Genomic DNA, 19,670 nt, shown 5'->3' with positions numbered 1-19,670 from the left:
GAAGGTCAAGATAGCAGGGTGGGGCGAGCACGCAGGGTCTGCAGAGGGATTGTTCCCCACTGTTCGGCAGGACATTTCTGGGGGCCAGTGAGCTTACAGGAACACACACCACAACCCTAGGCAGTTTGGAACCAGCTACAGATCCCTCCAGGACTGCTCCCCTCGGGGGAGGGTCCCCGCCCCCTTTGCTGTGTAGGGTGTGGGGGCCTTCCCGGCTGGCTTCGCTTTCCGGTAGTAGTTGAGGCGCTTGAAGGTCTCCAGGTCCCGGTGGGTGCTCATAATCAGCCGGCTGGGTGGAAACAGGCCTGGGCTGTGCCCCACCTCACACTTCGGCACCCTGGCCTGCTCACATCAGCTCACTCACTTATGGGTACTCAGGTCACACCCACATAAGCACAGGTGTGTGCACAGTCCGCATCAGCCTGCTGCAGGCAGGCTGTGACCCTTCTAGCTCCTCCTCAGAGCCTGACAACTCTGTGAAGGAGAAGCTTCCCAGAGGCCCCTCACTGGGAGGCCAGGCCCAGCCTGGCGCCCCCAGATCACTGGTGCACCGGGCCCTCCATCACCCACCCCCGGCCCCATCCCCCTGCCCGTCCCAGGGACTGTGGGTCCACGGGGCCCAGCCCAGCCCTTACTTCAGGTTGGAGAGCTCCATGACCAGGCCCCGCACGGTGTCTGTCGCGTCCTCTATGCTGGTGGCCTCGCATGTCTTGATCCCCACTCGTGTCCTGGCGGGAAGGGAGGCAGGAGGAGAGGCCTGAGCTCACTGGAGAGCCCCACCAGCATCCACTGGGGGTGTTCTGCTGGGCCTTGAGTCGTCTTCTCCAGAGATGAACGCCCTTGACAGCTATGACGCTCCCCCCGCCCAGGCAGGGCCCTGATGGCCAACCCCATGGCTCTACTGCTGAAAGCACACCCAGAATCCAGCCCCTTCCCCCACCAGGTGGCTCCTGTGGGGCAGTTGCCACACCCACTTAGCCCCCACCTCCTGCCCTTATATCCTGTTCCCTCAAGTGACTTGGGAGGGGCTGTGGAAATGAAACCCAGCCCAAATCTCTCCCCGCAGCCCTACACCATCCACCGTGCCTCCAGACCCACCCACTCCCTCTTGTCCCTCTTCCCCCTGTTCCAGCCACACCAAATTCCTGGCCATTCCCGTAGCACTTCTTAGGGCTCTGGAATGTTCTTTCCAGAATGTCTCCTCCGTGGGGGTGGGGGAGGGAGAAGATGGGAGGGGGACCCTCCCTCTCGCTCCCCATCCACCACACGTTAAAATCTTAACCCCTTCCCTGCTATCTGTTTCTCCCCACCACTGACCAGCTAATAATTTGCCTGTTGCTCACCACCACCCCCCAGCTCCCACCCAACTAGGGAGAAGCTCTGTGTTTCTCCCCAGTGCCCAGAGCAGGCCCAGGAAGACCTGGCACTGGAGGGCATCAGTGCCTATAGCAGGGGTAGACATGGGGGGCACTGCCGTCTCTAACAGGTATAGGCTGTGGGGGGGGTGCCGAGGGTCATGCAGCGCAGCCGGTCTCCTGGGCTGCCACTAGAGGACTGTGGCTCTGCTCCACCTGCCTTACTCACCCTGAGATGGCTGGTCAGCCTGGGCCTCAGTTTCCTGCCTTTTCTCTCTCGGCCAAGGGCCATAGAAGCAGGCCCCAGGACCCACCTGGGGGCTTTCAGCAATCCATGTGGGGTTGCATCGAGATTCACAGACGAATCTGCCTCCTCTTTGCTTAAACAACAGCAGGGGCCTTCTCTGGTGGTTCAGAGGCTAAGAATCCACCTGCCAGTGCAGGGGACATGGGTTTGATCCCTGGTCTGGGAAGACTCTACATGCTGCGTGGCCACTAAGCCCGGGCTTTAGAGCCTGTGCTTTAGAGCCTGCGCCCTGCAATCAGGGAAGCTGCCAGGGTGAGAAGCCTGTGCGCTGCAACAAAAAGGAGCCCCCGCTCTCTGCAACTAGAGAAAGTCTGTGAGCAGCAGCAAGGACCCAGCACAACGAAAACAAATGCTTAAAAAACCAATAGTGGGGCCACGCTGATTAAACTGCCTTTGGTCCCCATGCAGGGAGCTGGTGTGTGTGTCCGTCAAGGGAAGCAACGTGTGGTACCCCAGGTACTATACACAGATGTGTGCAAGGGCAGGGGGTGGGAGGCCTCCCTCTTCCCTGAGGAGGAGCAGGAGGAAGAGAAAGGAGACAGATTCTGCCAAGGGCTGCATCCCTCATCTCTCCTCCACACCTGCCAGACAGACACAGAAACTTGGCCAGGAATAATCAATTGGCCACCGCTCTGCAGTTTAAGTACAAGGTAACAGGAGAGGACTGTCGCCCAGTGCTGGCAGTCAGCAAGGCTGGGAGAAAGGACAGGAAAGGAGGTGATGGACTCTGAGAGGGAAGCTCTGGGGTGCGGGGAGAGGACCCTTGCAGCACACACCTCCATGGCTGGAGGAACACACCCGGTGCCTGTAGGAGGGAGAGAAGCTGGCTGCCTTGGGGAACAGAACCAAGCAGGAAAGAAGATGGGACAGACTGGGGACTCTGGAGGGCCCGAGGGTGCCAGAGCAGGGGTGGCCCCAAGGTCGCGCAGGCCAGTGGCTCCGAGCTCTGACTGGGTCCCCGCTGCCTCCATGGAGATTCAAGGAAAGCTCTGGACCATCTCTCCAAGAAAACACAACGTGCATTCAAACCACCACAGAGCTGGGGGCACCATCCCAAGGGACCTAGGGAGAGATGCTAGCTTGGGTACAGGGTGCTGACTGGGAGTTCTCCACTCCCAGGGAGCAGGGGGCATGGGAAGTTTGCAAGTGGGAGTGGGAGCCTTCCTGGCGGTCCAGTGATTAAGACTTTGCACTGCAATGCAGGGGGCCTGGCTTCGATCCCTGGTGGGGACTAGGATCCCACACCAAGTGGCATGGCCGAAAAACGAAAATGAAAAATTTGGGGACTTCCCTAGTGGCCCAGTGGTGAAGACCCCGTGCTCCCAGTGCAGGGGGCCTGGATTTGATCCCTGCTCAAGGAGCTAGATCCAGCATGCTGCGACTACAACCCAGCGCAGCCACGTAAACAAGTAAGAAATTCAGGGCTTAGCAACCTTATTGGACAGAGAAAAGTGAGGCCCCTCGGAGAGCCAGGGTCACCTCCATCACCCTCATTCACAAAGTGGGAGCTCAAAAGGCTGGGGTGGGGGAGAGGTGGGGGCTCCAGTCCCAGGAAAGCAGCCACGCTCCCCGCTTCCAGAGACCAGAGGAGGACTCCTGCCAAGGCAAGGTCCCACGGTGCCTCCCACTCCGCCTACCTCGGCTGGGCCTCAGCACAGGGGCCTCTGTCTGCACGCGGGCTGGTGCCAGGCCGGCAGGGGTCCAGCTCGCCTCCTGCAGGAAACAACTGGAAAAGGAGAGTGCACGCACATGTGAGTGACCCGGTTGGGAGAAGGGAGAGGGGCCACGCAGGTCTGGCTTCTCCTCCGCCACACTCTGAAGGCTGAGGCGTGCTTTCCTCCTGCAGAGGAAAAGTGGTGTGAGGGACAGACGCCGTAACAGCCAGACCTGCAGGCCACCAGTCCGGCTGCTCTCACCGCCCCCTCAATACTGGGCCTGACCCTGGGGTCCTCTCCTGGGCCCCAGCCTTCGGACAAGCTGATCTGATCCACTGGCGGGTGGTTCCATTCCATATTCTCTGTCCCTGACAGCTGAGGCCGGGTGTGGTCTCAGGCCTGTCCTGCGGTATCTAGGAGGGGTCAGAGAAGACCCTGGGGGTGCTGACTGTGGTGAGGTGGGTGGCTGGCATGGAGGGGCAGAGGTCGGCCAGATAAGCCCCAAGTTTCATGTCAAGGAAAAGATTTTGCAAATATATTTTGAAGGGAACATTCATAATTAATGGGGGAGGGAGAGCCAGATAACCCTGAGAAGCTTAAATTTCTAAAGGTCAACGGTGGTTTAATTTTCATGGAAAATGTCAGGCTCAGTGGTGCAGGTAACGGCTCTTTGCCTCTTTGGAGCGGCTGGCCCAGGGCTGTCTATTCTGAGGAGACCCAAGTCCTGGGTGGGGGATGCGGTGAAGGGTTTGAGCTCAACCTGCCAAGGGTCCCGGGATACAAAGGAATGGACATGAAGAACTGTCTGCAGCTCAGTGGCTTTCACTCAGGGATGACTCCATCCCCAAGACACATCATAAGTGTCTGCAAACGTTTTGAGTAGTCACGCCTTTGGAAGAGGGTGCTCCTTGTGTTCAGAGGGTGGAGGCTGGAGGCCAGGGATGCTGTTCAGCCCCCTTCCATGTACAGGACGGCGGCCAGGCCCCCAAAGCCAGCAGTGCCAAGGTTGGCATGACTGTTCTAGGCAGTGGTTTCTCCCATGTGCCCGGCCGACTCTCACGGAGGCAACTCTGTGACTTAAAATACAATTCAGGGACTTCCCTGGTGGTCCAGAGGTAAAGACTTTTTGCTCCCAATGCAGGGGGTCCCGGGTTCGATCCCTGGTCAGGGAACTAGATTCTGCATGGCACAACCAAGATCAGGCACAGCCAAACTAAAAAACAAAAAATTCGATGCCACAGATTCAGCTAAGTTTGGTCATAAGGAATGTTCTCCTTCCCAACAAGGACCACGGCTCCCACCAGGGCTGTGTAAAAGTTTGCCATAACAAAGGTAGTGCTTATCCTGAAGGCACAGCAGTGCACCTTCCCCCTTCGGAGGCTACCCACGGGGCCCACGAGAGGGACCTGGGAGTCAGGATTTTAAATGAGGCCCTCTTTACGAGTGGAGGGGGCTCCACCGGCCCTGGGGTGAGCATCAGGTCCCTAGGGAGCCACGATAAGAGGGCAGCTGGGTTTGCAGCCAGCCTGTCACTGCTGCGAGTCCCCAGGGGCCCCTTCAGCAGTGGAGCTCACAGCTGAGCCCGCTGAGGCCGCGGGCCGAGACACCATCCACCAGCACTCTGTTCCCACAGGGCTTTCCTGCCAGGGAGGGGTCCTGCCTTCTGGAACCTCCCCATGGGAACCTGTGCTCGGGTTGCCCCGACTTGTTCAGGAAGGCCCGGTGTCAAAACAGAGCGTGCCTGGGCGTCCACGGCCCTGCCAGGGCAGTGCCTCCTGCAGTGGGCCCGTCCACCCTGGGCGCTGCTGGGTTCCTGGTGCTCCCGGCTCGGTGGTGATTTGAGTGTGCTTGCTGGCGGCACGTCCAGCAGGGCTCTCCTTGGCCGGCTAGATGCCGCCCAAGGTTCCAGCTGCTTCCTCAGCCCTCTCCCTCGACCATGGCCCAAGATGCCAGAGACTGGGGACGACCAAGCTCTTCTTTCCAAGAGAGGGGTGTGCATTTTTAAGGGCTGGGGCTTTAATTACAACGTTTCAGCTCTGTCCAGAACCTGAGTGCCTTCCTTTTCCCGGGCCGGGCGTCTGCGTTTAAAGGCCACGATCTAGCCACACTGTGACTCGCTTTCTGTAATCTTGCTTGTCTGGTGATCACAGCAACGTGTGATGCATAGTACAAAGAACTGGAGCCAGGGCAGGGAGGCCCGTGTCACAAATGACCCCTGGCCATCCCTTGGGAAGGCAGCACCTGAGACCCACATTTCCTCAACCCAGACATGGTTTCCCTCCACGGCTGGAAGAGCTGGCTTCCTCCAGCTGGGCACCAGATGACGTCCTTTGCTTGTTTGGGGGCTGTGTCTTAGGAAGAGACTCTTTAAGGGCAGAAATGACAGGGTACAAAGTGCTCACTCTGGGAGAGGCAGATGGAATGGCACTACTGAAAACCTCTGGGGGCAGAGATCTGTTAGCCATCCAGATCTGTTCACTCCTGCCACAGAGCAAACTCTCAAACCTCAAAAACATTTTCAAACAGGGGACTTCCCTGGTGGTCTGGAGGATAAGACTCCACGCTCCCAATGCAGGGGGCCCAAGTTCAATCCCTGGCCGGGGAACTAAGATCCCACATGATGCAACTAAACCCGAGCACCCCAACTAGAGAGCCCGAACGCCACAACAAAGACCCAGAGAAACCAAAATAAAGAATAAATTAATAAAAGTTGAAAAAAACCTTTTCAAACACCCCCCAAATAAAGTTTTAAAACAGGGATGGCCAAAGAGACAGAGGCCACGTTTGTGAAGTGACATGGGCTCTGTGTTGGTTCCAGGTCAGGACGGTTGAGGCACAGCCGCAGAATCAGGCCACCTGGGCGTGATTCCCTCCCGGCTGCCTCATCGCGGGCAGGTGCTCAACCTTCCTCGGCCTCTCAGCCGCACCCAGTGTGTGGAAAGAGAACCGCCCACCTCTGAGCGTGAGGCCAGAAGGCACTTAGGCTCAGGTGGGCAGGCTGCTGCCAGCGATGTGGTGCCTACTGGGGGGTGGGGCCAAAGTGGGGTTGCCACCTGCCCAGACAAGTGACCACCCACGGCCAGCACAAGCTCAGCGGGCAGATCCCCGAAGGAAAGCCCTTGCAAATGCCAGCAGACAGGACTTCCCTGGTGGATAAGACTCTGCCTGCCAATGCAGGGGACATGGGTTCGATCCCTGGTCCAGGAAGATCCCACATGCCCCGGGGCAGCTGAGCCCCTGCTCCACAACTACTGAAGCCCTCAAGCCCTAGAGCCCATGCTCTGCAACAAGAGAAATTACTGCAGTGAGAAGCCCTCACACTGCAGCAGCAAAAAAGTAGCTCCCACTCACTGAGAACTAGAGAAAGGCCGCGCAAAAGCAGAAAAGACCCAGCGCAGCAAAATATATAAATAAAAATATGCTAATCATCATCTGACAGCAGAGTTGCCCCAAATCTTCAATTTGTAAAAGAAAAAACGAAAAACCAACTGCAAGGCACAGTAAAGTGAAAAACAAACAAAAACTCCAGCAGACAAATGAAAGTCCATGTATATGTTTGAAAAAGAATGGTATCAGGTGACCCTAAAGATGGACAGAGGTTCTTTCCAGCAGGGGAGTGAGGTCCCGCCCCATGGGCCCAGTTCTGAGGTCCCTTGCTTGTCCAGGTAGCCCCTTTTGGTCTGGCGCCCTCTAGACACCCCTAAGCAATCTCCAGGCAGAGCCGGGCACTAAGGTGTGCAGGACGCAGGTACACCGGGGGCTCTGCCTGGGCCGACAAAATGTGTGTATCACGCCCCAGGGCTCCTCAGCTCCCAGACGGACAGGCCCCTCAGAGAAAGGCAGGTCCAACCTTCCCAGGACATCAGTGGCTCCACACCCACTGAAGCTGTGACTCAGACCCTAGGACTCATGCTGAATAAACAGGTCACCACGTGCCCCTCTTCCCCCGACTACTGGACGGTTTGGGAGGGTTCGTGGCCGTCTGGGGCATGTGGCTGTAACTTGGGGAAGTTCTTACCTGCTCAGGTGGGGCTTCAAAGCCAGGGGCTTCCAGGGCATCCTGTATTTGGCTGTCTGGCAGGAAGTCGAGTTCCATGGCTGGTGACCCCTCCCAGATGGCCTGCTTGGAAGAGTCAGCGGAGCGCCAAGGCTGGCCTACGGGGCCTGTGGGGGTATCTGGACTGCCCCGGCCTGCCCCAGCATCCTGGGGAGGGCCGCCCGCTGCTTCTTGGTACATCGGTGCAGCAGAGGCTCTGAGGGACAAACTGAGCCCCTGGAGGTCTTGCTTGAGGCTCGGGCTCCCTAGCTCAGCTGCCTTTTCACCTGCAGGTTGTGACAGCCGAGGCTGCGAGCACACACCTCCCAACCCTTCCTGATCCGGGCCTGGCACCTGGGTCTGTCCAACATCTGGGCCCATTTCCAAGGCTGAAAGGCTGGGATCCCCAGCTACTAGTGTGGGTTCTTGGGTCTCATGGGGCAGAGGCAGGGAGGCTGCAAAGCACCCCAGGATGTCACCAGGGGGCTCATCTTCCCACTGTGCCTCCCCTCTGCCTCCACTGGTCACCCCAGTGAGAGGTGCACAGCTGAGCAGGGCCCTGCTGCGGCCTGCGTCGGGAGCCTTCCCACTGGGAGAGGCAGGCACCCTGGCGCTGACCTCCCTGTCTGGCACGGCCACCCTCAGAGCCTTGTGTTCTGGCTCAGCGGGGTCTGTGTTCACATCTGCGATAACAATAGCCCCAAGTGGCGGGCACCGAGGGCAGCTCCAGCTCCACTCTGCTTCCCTGCCAAGGGTTTGCAGGGAGCAAGGAGGGCCCAGGGCTGCAGATGGGGGCTCTGGGCCCAGGAGGCTACCTCCTTCTTCCCGGAGCCCCTCAAGTAGGTCAGCACCTGCTAGTGCTCGGGCACCTCCCTGCTGGGGGGCTCCTTGCTCTGGCTCCGTCTCTCCAGTGTCACTGCCTGGCAGGGGCCCTTTTTGGCTGTGATTGCCTGGAGCCCAACCCTCCTCCGTGCTTCCACCCTTGGGCACATTGGTCCCAGGCTCTGACAGGTAGTCCTGGTCAGCCCTCTCTGAGGCCGAGGGCACCGTCCCCGACTCTGGGGAGGTGTTGGTGGAGACAGAGGGCTGAGGATCCGCATCACTGGGCCCAGGGGTCATGGGGCTTAGGACACTGGGCTTGGTGCAGGTGCCATCTGCCTGGGTCTGGTGTCCTAGGTCCCTGGCCTCCTTAGGGGCAAGTCCTGGGGACTCTTTGTGAGGCTGGCTCCTGGTCTGCTGTGCACTGGGTTCTGGCAGTGTTCCCTGTGGAGAGAGAAAGACTCCGCCTTGGGCCCTCAGTAATCAACTGCTCTGAAGACTTTTCTAGTCATCACTGCCCCTATATGAAGCCTCAGAAGCCACGAGGATGACAGTGCACCCAAACAGGGATCTGTGCGGATCCTGGGTGGGTTTCCCCAGCGGCTCAGCGGTGAAGAATCTGCCTGCCAATGGAGTGAGTTCAAGGCAAATAATGCTGCAATGAACATGGATACACAAGCATCTGTTCTGTTTATGGATGTTACCCATGTTTTGTTTAATTCATTCATCCATCGACAGAAACTTGTGGCCATACGGTTTTTACAACTTCCTCGGAGTCTACTTAATGCCCTGGAGATCCATCCAAGTGGTTATGTGTATCTCACTAGTTTGCTCTTTTTGAAATTGTGTTCTGTGGTGTGGATGGACCACGATTTGTTCAACCATTCACCCGCTGAAAGATACATGGGGTGTTTCTGGTCTGGGGAAATTACAAACACAGCTGCTGGGAACGCCCACCGATCACTTTTTAGGGGAGTGTGTTCCAGAGGCAGCAATCGTGACCCCTGGAGCTGACAGGAGTAAGGACAAGCCAGCATGCTGTAGGAGCCCCCTCGGCTCATGCAACAGCTTCTGAGAAGCAAAGGGGTTAAGGGACAGAAATGCGGGCTGCCTTTCTTAATTCACTTTTAACTGGAGGACAATTACTTTATAATATCATGGTGGTTTCCGCCGTACAACAATGTGAATCGGCTGTAAGTATACATACATGTCCCCTCCCTCCTACCTCGTGCCCACTGGAGCCCTCTGGGTCATCATGGAACGCCAGGGTGAGCTCCCTGTGCTGAGCTCGGGCTGCCTCTCTGAGTTTCGTGACTTTCACTCAGTTTGGGGCACAGAGCTCTGGCCTCTGCAGCCTCAGCGCGCGCTGCCCCGAGCGCCTCTCACAGGCCTGGAGGCTGCTGACACAGCCCCTGCTGTCCACAGATGCCTTTAGGGCTAAATATGGTGGTGGGGGGGGCGGGTGTGGAGAGGGGCAGAGCTGCGTGCACACTCAATTGTATCTGACTCTTTGCGACCCCATGGACTGTAGCCCGCCAGGCTCCTCTGGCCGTAGGATTTCCCAGGCAAGAATACTGGAGGGGGTTGCTATTTCCTTCTCCAGGAGATCTTCCTGACCCAGAATCAAACATGCGTCTCCTGCATCTCCTGCACTGGCAGGCAGGTTCTTTACCACTGAGCCACCTGGGTAGCCTAGTCATTGTCAAAGGAAACCAAGGTTGAACTTGGCTGCTGAGGTGGGGCCAAGAGGTGGTACACCTACAGAGCCCAGCCTGGCTGATGGTAGGACCTCACCGAGCTGAACACCCCCATCCCGAGGCCTTCTTCCCTCCTCTCTGCTTGTCTCATCACTGTCTTCCTGGGTTTTGCAAACTGAGGGACGAACTTCCCCACTGAGTTCTGTGAACCAGATACAACAAGGACAAAACAGCAGTAAAGATGAAGGAAGAGTGAGTTCTTAGAAATCAATTGCGAAAACCCCAAAACCGGTTTCTGTCTTGCAGTCTGTGCCTTTCAGCCCCAGCACACACTCCCACCAGCGGCTGCTGCTGCTGGATACAGACAAGCTCCCCAGCATCTTCTGTGCCTATGTGAGGCTACAGAGCAGGCTCACCTGGGAAGGAGGAAGGGGAACTGGCTCCTTCTCTGGCTGCCCAAGGAGCCTGGAGGGAGCGTCTGCTTCATTATCAGGAGAGCTGGAAGGAGAAAGACAAAATAGGGGAGGTTCTCAAGTCCTCCTACACTGTTAACTTGTGTAGTGAGACAAACAATGGAATCCAAAGGCAGAGGAGTGCTCAGAGTCTCTGAAGAGGGCGTCCCTGGAGCACCTGCTGAGAAAGGGCAGGATGGAGAAGGGGACGTGGGACTGCCAAGAAGCATTCCGAGTCCCATGCCTAGAAGCCAAGCTGCCTTCTCTGGCAGCACTTTACTCTTATAATCCCAGTAACTGGCTCCTGGAATAAGAACAGGGATTCTCATTTGGACAGACATCGCAGCCCCCAATTCTACAAATGCTAAAAAGTTGCAGATACAAAAAAAACGCACTGTCTAAAAACACGAGTGTATTCATAATTGCCAAAATGTGGAAGAAATTAAGAGGCCCTCAGCAGGTGAGTGGATAACTAAGTTGTGGTAGGCCTTTCCTGATGGTCCAGTGGTAAAGAATCTGCCTGCCAATGCAGGGGATACCGGTTCGAGTTCTGGTCTGGGAAGATCCCACATACCGAAGGGGACAAGAAGCCCCTGTGCCATAGCTACTGAGCCCCTGATTGAAAGCCGTGATTACTGAGCCCATGGGTCCCAGAGCCTGTGCTCTGCAACAAGCCACTGCAATGAGAAGCCCGCACCACGACTAGAGAGGGGGCCCTGCTCTCCACAACCAGAGAAAGCCCACGCACAGTAACGAAGACCCAACCCAGCACGGCCAAAGATAGATAAATAAATAAAATAATTTTCAAGATAAACTCTGGTACATGAAGTGGGACAGCATGCAGGGTGAGAGGAAACAAGTGCTCCTCTACTCAGTGCTCTGTGATGGCCTCTATGGGAAAAGAACCCAAGAAAGAGAGGACGTGTGCACAACTGGTTCACCTTGCTGTACACCGGAAACTCACACAACACTGTAAATCAATTAGACTCCAATAAAAAAATCTGAATTAATTTTTGACCACACCTCAAGGAATGCAGAACTTCCTAAACTAAGGATCGAACCGGTATCGCCTGCACTGGAAGGGTGGAGTCTTAACCACTGGACCACCAGACAAGTCCAGACTTTTTAAAAATAAATAAACAAAATTATGCCATCTGCTTTATAAAATAAAGTTTAAAAAAAAAAGAGCTCTCAAGCCATGAAGACATGTGGAGACACCTTAAATGCATGTTACCATGTGAAAGAAGCCGATATGAAAAGGCTATGTATTGTATGATTCAAATTATATGATATTCTGGAAAGGGCAAACTATGAAGACAGTGAAAAAGGTCAGTGGTTACCCAGGGTGTAAGGGAAAATGAATAGACTGGGACTTCTATGGTTGTGAAAGAACTCTGCATGATGCTGTACTGATACATGTTATTATTCCTCTAGTCAAACCCACGAGAGTGTACGACACACAGAATGTAAACTTTGGGGCTTCTCTGCTGGTCCAGAGGATAAGAATCCACCTGTCAATGCAGGAGACCCGGGATCAATCCCTGGTCCAGGAAGATCCCACATGCTGCGTGGCAACTAAGTCTGTGTGCCGCAGCTTCTGAGCCCGTGCTCTAGAGCCGGGGAGCTGCAACCACAGGAGCCCGCACGCCTTAGAGAACACGCTCTGCAACAAGAGAAGCCACTGCAACGAGAAGCCCATGCACCGCAACGAGAGGAGCCTCTACTTGCCACAACCAGCAAAAAGCCTGGGCAGCAGCAAAGACCCAGCACAACCAAAATTAAACAATAAAACACAAAAATCTGAAGTAAACAATGGACTGTGGGTGATTAACATGTGTCAGGGTAGGTTCAGTTCAGTTCAGTCATTCAGTCGTGTCTGACTCTTTGTGACCCCAGGGACTGCAACGTGCCAGGCTTCCCTGTCCACATTAATGTAGCTTCATCCTTGATTAAAAAAAAAAAATGTACCATTCTGGTGAGGGATGGCGGTCACGAGGGATGTGGGAGGGCGGAGGGTATATCAGAAATCACTGTACCTTCATCTCAATTTTATTGTAAACCTAAAACTGCTCTAAAAAAATAAAGTCTTTTTTAAAAACTGGTGAGACTTAAGGTTATACCAAACAAATGTGGATATATATATTGTTAAAAAAAAAAAAACAGAACCTGGAACTGAAACTTCATGATTTCAACTTTAGAAGTGGAGCAGGATAAAGCATGAAGCTACACTAATGGGCTTGGATCGTGCCAAGGGAGGTTATGGAGACAGAATAAGTCTAGATACTGATGGCAACCGTCTGCTCGAAATTTTTTAATTGGGATGGGTTGTTTGGGCGGCTTCTGGGGTACTGGCAAGATTTCATTTCTCAACGTAAATGTGCTAGGCTGATTGATTTATGTTGCTTTTTTTCTGCTACATTTCCGCACAGGCGGTATTTCTTAATAAAACATTAAAAAAACAGAAACAAAGGGGTGGGAACCCACTCCTTCGGGTTCTGATTATTCTTGTGGACTCAGACAGCAGGGTGGGCAGCGGCCACGACCCCATCAGACCTGATGGGCTCTCTGGGGTGAGGGACATGGTGACATCGTCGCGTGTGTCTGGGAGGGTGGCTTAGCTGTGACACGTGGCCCCTCTCTTCCTACCACACATGCAGCTTAGCCCTAAGACTGCCAAGACCTGAGATCAGACACACACCCCGGAAAATAGGCCTGTCGGCCGGGCCACATGCCTTACTTTTTCATGCAGAAAATGTGCTACACCAATCCACGGTGCTTTCTCTGAAGACTTCGGACAGCAGGAACTATCCTTCTCCCGACTCCTAATGACCCTTTCTACTTTGGTGCAGTTACATATGGCTTACCCTCATGGAGACTAAATGGTTCTCCAGAGAGTTCCTTTCTTCCCACTGTGTTTAATTACATATTTCTTGAAAATATATGGGAACTGGGAAGCCATAGTAGTGAAGAGCACAGGAACCAGATGAAGCCAGAACTGCAGCCCACCCTGTATGAGCTTAGTGGCCCTGGGTAAGTCATTTGATTGCTCGAATCCTCAGAGTCCTCATCAGTCAAATGGGGTTAAAAACCTGTGTCACAGTGCCATGAGGATTAAATAAGTAGATGTGTGTAAAGTATTTATTATTAGCACACTGCCTGGAACATAAAGATGCTTAATCCTCTCTTATGGGTTATTATTTCACAGACCCACAACTCCTTCAGTCCCCTCTTCATTAAGAAGGAATGTGGGAGGACTTCCCTGGTGGCACACTGGATAAGAATTTGCCTGCCAGCGCAGGGGACACAGGTTCAACCTCTAGTCCACGAAGATTTCACATGCCATGGGGCAACTAAGCTTGTGCACCACAACTACTGAGCCTGTGTGCTACAACTACTTATGCCCACATGCCCAGAGCCTGTGCTCCACAACAAGAAAAGGCGCTGCACTGAAACGCCTATGTACTGCAACGAAGTGTAGCTTCCGCTGTCTGCAACTGGAGAAAGCCCATACGCAGCAACAAAGACTCAATTCAGCCAAAAATAAGTAAGTAAACAAGAAATAAATACAGTTTAATTAAAATTATATATATATTGACTTTTCTCACTAGAGACAAGTCTCTAGAGCAAAACTTCAAGAACCTCAATCCAAGGGCCTTGACCCCTGTTGGGGAGGCACAGCACTGGCAGGGTCATGTTGGCTGGTCCCCTGTCCTTTGCATCCTGTCCACTAGGTCACTGTGCTGTGCCCACTGTCAGAGGAGAGGCTTGCTGGATGTTCTGAGCCACCTACCTGGAGGCTGCCTGTCCTGGTTCCTCCCCACTCTGCTCTGCAGGAGTGAGTCCTGATCCACCTTCTGATTCTTCAGGGTGATGCAAACAGTCTAACAGGGAGCTCTGGCTGGTGGCCCCGTCAGAGTCTTCTATCCTTGGGTTCTTTGGAAGTTTCCGAAGATGGAGTCCTTCCCTTCCTGGTTTGGAGACAAAAGATTAAGGAGGCTTGCCTTCATGGTGGTCCAGTGGTTAAGAATCCGCCTGCTAATGAAGGGGACACAGGTTCAATTCCTGCTTTGGGGAGATCCTACATGTCTCGTGGCCACTACTGACAGAATTAGGATAAATTACAGGAAAGTCAGTGTGGTCTAGTGGAACCCAAGAAGAGAAGCCACCACAATGACAAGCCTGTGCACCGCAATGAAGAACAGATGCCGCTTGCTGCAACTGGACAAAGCCCTCACGCAGCATCGAAGCCCCAGCACAGCCGAAAATAAATGAAAAGAAAAAAGAGAATTGAAGGGGTAGGGGACAGTCGGAGAACACACTGCCGTGACCCACAGCCAAATACATCTGGGTCACTGATGCGACCTGAGGAGGCTTGTGCAAAGGGCAGGAAATTCCTGCTCTGACGCTTGCTTGGAGAGTGAGAGATGGGATGGACTGTCATCCAGGTGGGACCCACGAACTTATGGGGCCATGGGATTCAAAGGCTTTTAACTTGTGGTCTGGTCATGACGGACGCTGGATCCTGAGGTGACCTGGCCTGGCTCAGAATCACGAGACAACCTGTCCAGCTGACTGTTTCTCTGGGGAAGTGGTGAGAGGTGTGTGCTGGTTCCCTTGGATCTCAGCTCAAATTGTCCCTACCGAAGGGCCTTTTTTTTTTGGTGAGAGAGCGTGCGGGATCTTAGTTCCCCAACCAGGGATCAAACCTGTGCCTCCTGTGGAAACAGTCTTAGCTACTGGACCACCAGAGGAGTCCCTACTAGAGGAGCCGTTCTTGCCTTTTCTATACAGCAACTCCTCTCAGACCCATGCTCTGTTGTATTCACTTTACATCTTTTCTGCAAGCGTCCGATGAACAGGGTCGTTTACTGTCTCCTCCACTACAACGTGTCCATGCAAGGAGGGGCCTCAGTTATCTCACTCTCTGCTGGGTCTCAAGTGGCTAGATGAGCATCTAATAAACCGTTGGTGCTCAATAAATGGGGCTTCCCTGACAGATCAGTTGGTAAAGAACCCGCCTGCAATACAGGAGACCTTGGTTTCATTTCTGGGTCGAGAACTGCTCAATAAATACTTGGAAGATGACTGAATAAATGCATGAGAAAATCCAGATCACCTCCCAGAAAATGCAGATGACATTAAATTTTACGTATCGCTCTGGTTTTCCATGACACTTGTAGAATATCCAACCTGGGAAAACTGGGACCCAGAGTCATCGAGCAGTAAGGAGGTGACTTCTCAGCTCGGTTGCCTCTTGGTCCCTGCTACATTCCTAAAAATACCTTTCCCATCACTGAAAGCAATTCAGACCCTAAAGGTGCTTATTAACTTCTATTTGTTTAATGAAGGGAATTCCCTTATATAGAAATTGCCAATAGTGGCTGACTTGTCAGAATGCTCTGGCCCCAAATGAACCATTTATTCAATGAACAAATAATAAGGGTTGACTCTTGTTCAGTTCCATGCCAGACACTGTCTTGAGGACTCAGGTATGTTATGATAAAACTTCGAGGTAGAGTCTTCATGTTATGCCATGTTACGGATGAGCAAGCTGAGGCCTGGAGAGATCAGACTCTGAAATGGGATTCAGGCAGTCCAGCTCCAGAGCTTTCACACTTAAGTGTACCTGAACACTTACTGAACACCTACATATACTGCATCTCTGACCAGGGAGTGAGAACAAACAGATAAACCAAACCCAGGTCTGATTTTTCTGGAGGTTGTCACAAAGACCTTTCCAAACTCAGCTCCTTATATTGTTGTTCAGTTGTGTCCAACTCTTTGTGACCCCATGGACTGGAGCATGCCAGGTTTCCTTGTCCTTCACCATCTCCAGGAGCTTGCACAAACCCATGTCCATTGAGTCAGTCATGCCATCCAACCATCATGTCCTCTGTTGTCCCCTCTTGAAGTAAACCCACTGAGAGTTTCCCAGGTAGCTCAGGGGTAAAGCATCCGCCTGCCAATGCAGGAGACACTGGTTTGATCCCTGGGTCAGGAAGATCCCCTAGAGAAGGAAATGGCAACCCACTCAAGTATTTCTTGCCTGGGAAATCTCATGGACAGAAGAGCCTGGAGGGCTACAGTCCATGAGGTTGCAAAGAGTCAGACACAACTAAAACGACAACAAATCCATTGAATGAGCTCCCTTCCTCCAACACTGAATGCTACAGTCCTCCTCAGCGTCCATTCGGCTTTTTGGGTTCCACTAGACCACACTGACTTTCCTGTAATTTCTCCTAATTCTGTCAGTTACAGTTCACATGGGCCCATTTAGAACCTTACTCCATTGCTGTGTACGCCCTTGGTGAGAAGCATTTTTCCTTTCCCCCTGATTTGACTTTGAAGGTATCAACTGCAGGATCCAAATCTCATCTTGATCTCATCTTCACCGTGCTTCCCGCCCCCCGCCCACTTTATGGACCCACCCTGGCACTGCACCCAGAGCAAAGCTCCAATGAATATTTCTTATACAAACACATTTCCACTTTGTGGTCTACCAGGAAATGCAAAAATATAGCGGCTTCATTTGTTTAGTTTCTTAAGAAACCCCACTAGCTTGCTTTGCTCATCCAATGGACACTTATTAGTACCAAATAAAAAGCAAAAATACCAACAGGAGTGAAGAGGCTCCCATTTTCTTCCTGTGATCCATCCCCACAGGATTAATTTAAGAAAAATGAAAGCAGAACCTTGTGTTCAACACTAAAGGCCAAAGACATCAGGAGGGAAAGGGTTCTTTCACCACCTGCCAGAATCGTTTTTCTTTTTCCCCACCCATCCAGGACACACAGAAAGAACTTTCCTGGGCCAGCCCAGGGTCCACTGAGCTGAGGAGTCCACTGCCAAGAGAGGCCCCGAATGACCTGCTGTGGGTGGGCCTGGCTGGCCCCAGCTTCCCCCTCCAAGGTCACAGAAATTCCTGTGCCTCCAAGCAGCTTGTTAATCATCTCTGCACAAACATCTTTTTTTTGTTGTTAATAATTCTATTTATTTATTTTTGGCTGTGCTGGGTCTTTGTCCCAGCTCAAGCTCTTCTCTAGCTGTGGTATGAAAGCTTCTCACTGCAGTGGCTTCCCTTTTCGCAAAGCACAAGCTCTAGGGCACACAGGCTTCAGTAGTTTTGGCTCCGAGGCTCTAGAGTGCAGGTTCAATAGTTCTGGTGCAGGGGCTTACTTGCTCCACGGCATGTGGGATCTTCCCAGACCAGGGCTCGAACCCATCTCTTGCACTGACAGACGGATTCTTTACCACTGAGCCACCAGGGAAGCCCTTACACCAAATATCTTTGATCTGTTGATTTCTTTCCTGCCCTACATCCTTCTCTTGAAGTTCATTAGCCACTAGGTGAAGGGGTCATTCTTAAATTTTTAAGAAATTTAAATTCCTTAGCCAATGACAGGGGAATGGAGCTATACCACATAATACTGGATGTTTTCCTTCTGAACGAGGCAATTCTCTATGTATATTGAGAGGTAAAGATGATCTGGAAAACCCATGAAGTTGAAAATCAGAGGTTGCATATCAGTATGTTGATGATTATATTTATCCAATAAAAACACTGTATTTGTGTATATAAAGAAAAAGTCTGGAAGAAGTAGGGTACTGAGATTTATTTCTTGTTTTTTATGCTACACGATGCGGTTGATCCAGGCTTCCCTAGTGGCTCAAGTGGTAAAGAATCCAAGTGCCAATGCACAAGACACGAGTTTGATCCCTGGATCAGGAAGGTCCCCTGGAGGAGGAAACAGCAACCCACTCCAGCATTCTTGCCTGAGAAATCCCATGGACAGAGGAACCTGCGGGGCTACAGTCCACGGGGTTGCAAAAGAGTCGGACACAACTGAGTGACTAAAAAACAACATGGCTGACCATCATTCTATGGTTGTGGGTGGTTTTAACATTAGCGGAAGGTGAGGAAAGGGTAGACTGAACTCTGAAATATTTTTACAACTTTTCTGTAAGCTCAAAATTGTTTCAAAATGAAAAAAAATAATAATCTGAAAGGACAATCATAACAGCAGCATGTATCTGTGTCCTGCCGTGCGTCTACTCTCAGTGCTTCACAAATGCTAATTCACATGTGAGCTCTAGGGCAAAGTTCTCAACTTTGGCACTATTGACATTTGGGGTACTACTGACATTTGGGGCCAGGCCATTCTGGGCTGTGGGGGCTGTCCTCTGCGTGCTATGATTTTGAGCAGCCATCTCTGCTCTTGACCCATGAAATGCCAGTACCTCCCACCCACCCAAACAAACACACCAGTTGTAAAACCCCACAGTGTCTCTAGGGATTTCTCTGGTGGTCCAGTGGTTAAGACTCCTGCTCCCAATGCAGGAGGTTCAATCTCTGGTCAGAGAACTAGATTCCAGGGGCCACAACTGAAAGATTCCACATGCCACACTTAGGACTTGCCACAGCCAAATAAATGAATAAATACTTTAAAAAAAATGTCTCTAGATATTGCCAAATGTCCTCTGGAATCAAACTGCTCCCGGCAACAGGTTGAGAATCACTGTTCTAAAGGACAGGGTGGGGAGGTGGGAGGGAAGTTCAAGAGGGAGGAGACATACTTATGGCTGACTCATGTTGATATGTGGCAGAAACTAACACAATATTGTAAAGCAATTATCCTCCAATTAAAGATAAATTTTTTAACATTTTTAAAAGAAAATAAAGGAAATGGTATGTGCTCTTTATTATCTCCTACTTGCAGGAGGAAAGTGAGACAGAGTAAGTTATCTGCCATCACACAGGGAGATTAACCTAGGTCTTTTGCTTAAGCCACATACCAGCACATCAAGCTCTATTCACGGGTCATCTCTGAGAGTGGACCTGCGTAGAAGCTGCACCCCTCCCTGAAGCCTGCAGGCCTCCCCTAGGCTGTGGGATCCCACTACAGGCTGGAGGAAGCTTCACAAAGCTTTCACTTTTTACTATAAGCACTTCTCCATAACTTACACTTGCACTAAGTCATCGTGTGTATTAAATCATTCTTGTTATTTTAAGGAGCTTGGTGTGGTCACCTTAGCATTTCTGCAATAAGCCCACATTCCTCCTAAAAGCAGAAGCAGCAATAAAGATGTGTCAACTTGATCGTCCAAATACCTGAAGTCCGAAGCTTCTTCCTCTTACTCATTTTCTCTCTCCCTAGAGAAATTTGAAAACAAGGAGCAAATCTCATCATTACAAGCAGTTCCTAGCTCTCGGTTACAAGACCCAGTGGCCTTGGCTGAGGCCACCCCTCCGCCACCTAGACCTATCTGGCTGCCCCAGGGGTCAACAGAGCCCCAGTAGGGCAGAGGATGGGAATCATATCTACCTTGGGCTATCTCGGCATGAGAATTT

The 19,670-nt window shown here is 52.3% G+C and overlaps 1 protein-coding gene across 1 annotated transcript; it reads right to left on the bottom strand.

Moving 5' to 3' along the window:
- Positions 1-60: 60 nt before the first annotated feature.
- Positions 61-19,468, bottom strand: BRME1 (break repair meiotic recombinase recruitment factor 1). Its single transcript, XM_052644137.1, has 8 exons — positions 19,431-19,468; positions 14,112-14,289; positions 10,286-10,367; positions 9,967-10,071; positions 7,336-8,616; positions 3,300-3,388; positions 636-728; positions 61-289 (listed from the first exon to the last, which is right to left on the bottom strand). The coding sequence occupies exons 1-8, from the start codon at positions 19,459-19,461 to the stop codon at positions 136-138; spliced, it is 2,013 nt and encodes a 670-aa protein (XP_052500097.1). The 5' UTR covers positions 19,462-19,468; the 3' UTR covers positions 61-135.
- Between the last annotated feature and the right edge of the window lie 202 nt (positions 19,469-19,670).

This window comes from Budorcas taxicolor, chromosome 7, assembly GCF_023091745.1.
Source record: "Budorcas taxicolor isolate Tak-1 chromosome 7, Takin1.1, whole genome shotgun sequence".
Lineage (NCBI taxonomy): Eukaryota > Metazoa > Chordata > Mammalia > Artiodactyla > Bovidae > Budorcas > Budorcas taxicolor.
This window is presented reverse-complemented; position numbering and strand designations above follow the sequence as displayed.